At 53.0% G+C, this 6,171-nt stretch overlaps 1 protein-coding gene and 1 non-coding gene across 2 annotated transcripts in view; both read left to right on the top strand.

The window, feature by feature from the left end:
• LOC107215036 (translation initiation factor IF-2-like) overlaps nt 1–2,680 on the top strand; it is a 12,154-nt gene extending 9,474 nt beyond the window's left edge. Inside the window, exons 3-5 of the mRNA XM_033519849.1 lie at nt 1,090–1,264; nt 1,535–1,792; nt 1,898–2,680. Coding sequence (XP_033375740.1) covers nt 1,090–1,264; nt 1,535–1,792; nt 1,898–1,913 — 449 coding nt within the window. The 3' untranslated portion in view covers nt 1,914–2,680. The remainder of the gene's footprint in view (nt 1–1,089; nt 1,265–1,534; nt 1,793–1,897) is intronic.
• Nucleotides 2,681–5,204: 2,524 nt separating this feature from the next.
• On the top strand, nt 5,205–5,276 carry TRNAW-CCA. The gene has a single exon. It is a non-coding gene; the product is annotated as a tRNA-Trp (tRNA).
• The last annotated feature ends 895 nt before the right edge of the window (nt 5,277–6,171 follow it).

A 6,171-nucleotide genomic window follows, 5' to 3' on the forward strand; every position in this document is an offset into this window, starting at 1 on the left:
CAGAGGTGACCCGATTGAATTCGGGAGCCCCCCAGACAGGTACCCAGATGGCCGAGGAGGGCAGGAGGGAATTCAAGGTGATGTTTCAGCCTTTGTGCTGCAGCTTTCCCCTTGGAAAGGAGGAAAAGGGGGAAAAAAGAGGGAAAAGGGGAAGGCGGGGATGTGGCATCGCCCCCCGGGCTCTGTCACCGATGCGGCTCCACCTGCTCCGTTTCCTGCTGGGAATTTGGGCTGCTCCGAACTCCTCCTGTGGGATGGGGAAGGGGGGATTCCCCCGAGCCTGAGGAGGTGACGATGCCCCAAAACCCATTTCACCACTGGGATCCGATCCAGGCTCGCCCTGAGCACCAGCCCTGCCCCTTCTGGGGTAAAATCATCCGAAATTGGTGCAGGAGGTTTTATCCAGGGGAGCTTCCAGCCCTGGAGGTGACCAAGGCTGGTCCCTCCCAACCCAAACCACCCCGAGATTCTGGGATTTGATGGAAAGCTCAAAATTGGAGCAGGGAGAGAACGAAGCTCTCCTGTCAAAGCATTTCTGGGAGGATTTGTTATTTATTTAAAACCCCCCCAGCCTTGCATTTGCATAATTACATTTTGAATTACATTTTGCAGCTGTTGGGCCGTGGCGTGGGTTGGGCTTTGGGGCATTATTTGTTAAAAAATGGACACGGAGAGGGAATTGGGGCCCAGCTGAGCCTCTTTGTGCCAGTGCTGCCCCTGGGCCGGGGAAATCCCGGCGCTCCTCGGCTCCACGGGCACCGGGAGCTGCGATCCTGCTGTTCCCTGAGTGCCAGAGATGGGAAAGGGGGAAGGGAAAAAGGGGGAAGGGAAAAAGGGGGAAGGGAAAAAGGGGGAAGGGAAAAAGGGGGAAAGGAAGATGGGGAAAGGCAAATGAGGAAAGGCAAATGAGGCAAGGCAAGGAAAGGAAAGGAAAGGAAAAAAATGGAAGAAGAAAGAAAAAAGGGGAAGGAAAGGAAGGAAGGATGGATGAGATGTGTCCTGGTCCAGGGTGACGCCCCAGTTTTGGGATTTTGGGGCTCTGCTCCCCACCCTCCTCCTGCCCTGACTCCTCTCCCTGTCCCCCTCCAGGTCGGAGTCACTCCCGAGCCTCTCCTGCTCCGGGTGATGCCCCAGTTCACCTTCGCCTGTTTCTGTGGCCTCCACGGCTTCTGCAAGATGAAGAGGAAGAAGGAACAGGCCAGCGGGGGGCAGGAGACGGCCGTGTGAGGATCAGCCCCCGCCCGGGACCCCTCCTGTCCCCTCGGTACGCCGGGACTGCTTCGGGTGCCTCCCTCCTCTCTGCTCTGCAGGAGCCGCCGCTGCCTCTGCCCGGGGGGCTCGGGGGGACCGGGGGCTGAACCAAAGTGTCCGGGGTGGTGCTTGGCAGGGAAGGGGAGTGATCGGGGTTGGGGGTGCATGGGGGGAGCTGCTCCATCTGCTCATTTATCCCGCAAATTCTTCATTTATCCCGCAAATTCTTCATTTATCCTGCAGATTCTTCATTTATCCTGCAAATTCTCCATTTATCCCGCAGATTCTCCATTTATCCTGCAAATTCTCTCCCGCATCCCGCGGATTCTCTCCTCATTTCCCGTCCCTCCCTGTCCCCAGGACGGCCGGGGAAGAGCCGAAGTGTCCCTGCCCACGATGTCCCTGCCCGTCCCGCTGGGAGCGAGAATTCCCTCCCTGCTCCAGCAATTCCCAGCAGAGAAACCGGGAAAATCTCCAAAATCCTGGCCAAGCCTTGTCGTTGCCAGAATCCAGAGCTGGGCAGCGCCTCTGGCACGGCAAGGTCTGTCCCTGCCTCCTTCCCTCTCCCCGGCACAATCCTGGATGCTTCCAGAAACTCGGGATGCGCTCCGGGAATTCCTTCGGATCTTCCTCTTCTCCCCTCCAGAAGCACCCGGACCTGAGCGCTGCTGGAGCAGATAAATCCCGCTGATGGCAGTGGGAATCAGGTGTCTATCCAAGGAAAATTCCAAGGATTTTCCGTCCTCTGGAGCGGGAGGCGAGCGGTGAAGCCGAAGCTGGAGCCGTGTCCTGGCTGCTCCCGGATTTCCTTTGGGAAGGGATGCAGGAACGCAGCTCGTCCTCCCCATCCCGGATCCAGCTGGAATTCCTGCAAATCCCCCCCAAAAAAAAATGCTGCGGATTCCCAGGGTTCACGGGAAGAGCCTCCACCTCCTCAGGAAAGCAGAGCCGCGCTCCCCAAAGAGGAATTTATTCCCACCAGCAATAATCCCATCCACCAAGGGAAGGATCCACTGCCCTGCTCACATTCCCACCGGGAATTTGGGGTGGGAACTCTCCAGGCAGGGCAATTCCTGCATACAAGACTTAAAAAATTAAAGCAAAAAAAACCATTTTAAATATTTTTCCCCCCTCAGAAATCACCTGGTGGAAGCTGTCCCTTCTCCCTGCCGAGGGGAGGATTCTCTTCCAGGTATTCCCAGTCTTCCCACAAGACAAAATTAATTCGTGGCTGTCCCAAAACTCGGCGTTTTCCAAAGGTTTTCCAGAGGATGAAACAATTCCAGATCAGTTGATTTGGGAAAATGCTGAATTTCCATTTCATTTCCCATTTTTGCACCTCAGCCTCCTCGGTTCCACCTTTGGCGAGGAACTTTGGGATCAGCTCTGGACCAAAAAATCCAAGGAAATTGGTGGAACTCCAAGGGAATTTCCTGAATTTCCCCAATTCCACCTTTGGCAAGGAACATTGGGATCAGCTTTGAGCCAAAAATAAAAAATCCAAGGAAGTCGGGAATTTCCTGGGAATTCCAAGGGAATTTCCTGAATGTAACTTGAATTTTTGCGCAAGGATTCGTGGTGGCCGCGAGAGGGATTTAAACAAGTTAGGATTAATCCCTGCAGGAGTGTGAAGATAAAGGTGGAATTCCAGCCTTGTTTTATTCCAGGATAAATCCAGAGGGACACTCTGACACCGAGATTCATAAAAAAATATTAATTCTAGCGAGAGGAGCTTGGATCGACTCCCATCCCTCTGATTTCTCCTGTTTCTCCAGGTTTTCCCTATGCAAAAACACACTAAAAACCAGCAAAAACAAAGCCAGGCTCAGCAGCAGGTCCTGGCTCAACAAAGCCCCGCTTAAAGCTAAAGCTTGGCTTTGGGGTTTTTGCTGATTCCAGCCTGGATCGATCCCTGGGAAAGAGGGGAAGGAGCAGAACCCTCCTTGCAGCCTCTCCTGACACGGATCAAAGCATTAAATCTCTTTTTATTGTCCTTTTTTTTTATCCCTGCTGCCAGGATTTATTTGGGAAAGGATTCCCAAGATGTTCCTCGGGAGTCTCCCGGCTCCGGGAGCCATAGGAATTTCTGCTGTACATTTATTTTTTGGGGTTTTTTGTTTTCGGGGTTTTTGTTTTTGGGGAGGGGGAAATAAAAGTGGAATTTGTAAATAAGCACAGGAAGAGGGCAGAGCAATTCCTATAGGAATTCCTATTCCAGAGGAATAAATAAATGGATAAATAAATTAATGGATAAATAAATTAATGGATAAATAAATTAATGGCTACATTAATAAATGAATAAATAAATGAATAAATAAATTAATAAATAAATGAATAAATAAATTAATAAATAAATTTTAAAATAAATGAATAAATAAGTGAATAAATAGATTGATAAATAGATTGATAAATATATTAATAAATAATAAATCGAGCAAATAAATCAAATATTTATGATAATTTTTGGAGTGGGGGTTTTTTATGGTGGGGGTTTTATGGTTTGGCTCCCTCTTTTTCTGGGCTGGCTCTTCAAAACACCCCCAAAAAGGCACCTTTCAAAAAGGGCCCTGAAATGGAAATTCCCGGTGTTTGGGAATGGGATTGGCTGTGGGGAAGGGCACGGGGGGTGTTAAAGCACAAACCAACCCCACAGCAATTCCTGGGATGTCAGGAAAACTCCCAGGGAAGGCTTTGGAAGTCAGATGGGGGAAAAACCCACCAGGGTTCATAAGAGTCATTACTGGGCTCCCCACTAACGAGCATTGGGGATTTATCGCTCTCCTGGGGGGTTTTCTTCCAAGATCCATCGACTCCTGGCGTGTTCCCCTTTCCCAGAAGGATTTGGGGAATCTCCCAGCTCTCCCTGATCTCCTTGGGGAGGATCCAGGAGAAACCAGGAGGGATCCAGGAATAACGGGGAAGGATCCAGGAACATCAGGGAGGGATCCAGGAATAAAAGGGAGGGATCCAGGAATAAAAGGGAGGGATCCGGGAGAATCGGGGAGGGATCCAGGAACATCAGGGAGGGATCCAGGAGAACCAGAGAGGGATCCAGAACTGGGGAGGGATCCAGGAACATCAGGGAAGGATCCAGGAATAATAGAGAGGGATCCAGGAATAAAAGGGAGGGATCCAGGAGCATCAGGGAGGGATCCAGGAATAAAAGGGAGGGATCCAGGAATAAAAGGGAAGGATCCAGGAATAAAAGGGAGGGATCCAGAACTGGGGAGGGATCCGGGAGCATCACGGAGGGATCCAGGAACACCAGGGAGGGATCCAGGAATAAAAGGGAGGGATCCAGGAATAAAAGGGAGGGATCCAGGAGAACCAGAGAGGGATCCAGGAACACCAGGAAGGGATCCAGGAGCATCAGGGAGGGATCCAGAACTGGAGAGGGATCCAGGAGCATCCTGGGAGTGCCATGGGAAGGGATCAGGAACTCTCAGCTGATGGATGGGAAAAGGTGTGAAAAGGCGGGAAAAGTTGGGAAATGTTGGGAAAAGGCGGGAAAGGCGATTTTCCCGCCCCCCCACGCCACGGGCTGGGCTCGGCTGAGAACGCCCCCAACTCACCCCACGCACCTCCGGGTGCGCGGCCCCTTTAAATCCGCCGGGGCGGCACAGCCCACCGCGGGGCGGGACGGGGGGGATTCCTCCTCCTCTCCCCCGCAGCGCGCAGCCGCCATGGCCGCGCCACCCCCGGCGGGCGGTGGTACAGCCCGGTGTGGAGCTGAGGGGAGGGGGCGTGGCCAGCGCTGCTGGGCGGGCTCGGAACCCCCTGAGGGGGCACGGGAAAGGCGCCGCCGCTGCTCCGGGACGATCCCGGGAAAAACTGGCATTTCTTCCCGGTGTGCGGGAAGTCCCCGGTGTACGGGGCGCTCCCGGCGGGGCGGGGCTGAGCAGCGGAAGTTGGCGCTGAGGGTTTTGCAGCAGGGGCGGAGGTGGCGCTGCCGAGACCTCGTGGCGCAACGGTAGCGCGTCTGACTCCAGATCAGAAGGCTGCGTGTTCGAATCACGTCGGGGTCACGGCGCCCTTCGGGGCTCTCTTTTTCAGCGCCCCCCGGGATTTTTGGGGCGATCCCGGCTGCGAATCCCGCAGATTTTGGGGTGAGCGGAGCTCCCCTCGTGCTGTGGCTTTTCCTCGCGTCTCGTTTTTTTGCCCCTCTTAAAGAGGGTTGGAGGAAATTCTTCCGGAGCGTTGAATATTTAACATTAAAAAGTATTGGGGATCAATAGGGATTGTGAAAGGATCTCCTGGATCCCCAGATTCCTCCCGCATTTTGGGGGGTCGATGGAGAAAGCTGCTCCTGCCCCATTCCCGTGGCTGCTCCTGGGAATTCCATGAGGAAACGCTGAGAAATTCCATGGGAATATTTATGGGATCACCCACCAGCCCTCCCTGGGCTGCTCCTGAGGCTGCCTTGGGAATATTTATAAACATGCACATATTAAAAATATTATTAATACTATGTCATATGAATATCTATAAAAATATATATATATATAGGTGTTTTCCCTCTTTTCTCCTTCACTCTTTCCCGTTTTTCCCTTTCCACTTTTCAGGGCTGCTCCCAGTTCCGTGCTTTTCCCTCTTTTCCCCCTGGGAATTGTGGCTGGGATTTCTGCGGGATCCACATCCCGTTCTCACCCTCCTCCTCCAGCCTCGCACCAAAAACATCCGAGTCTGCTCCAAATCTTGGGAGAACTGGGACATCCCGGCGTGGGGAAATTTGGGAATCTGCCTCCTCCGCATCCCTAATTTTAGGCAGTGAAATTCCAGAGCTGTCAGCCAAGAGCAGAGCTTGGCACAGGCGGGGACAGCAGTGACGGGGAAACGGGAGCTGAGGAGCGGCTGGGACACCTCCCTGTTCCCAAAAACCATCCCAAAATGGGGCTGGAGAGTGGGAAAAACGAGGATTGG

Source organism: Parus major, chromosome 26, assembly GCF_001522545.3.
Source record: "Parus major isolate Abel chromosome 26, Parus_major1.1, whole genome shotgun sequence".
Classification (NCBI taxonomy): Eukaryota; Metazoa; Chordata; class Aves; order Passeriformes; family Paridae; genus Parus; species Parus major.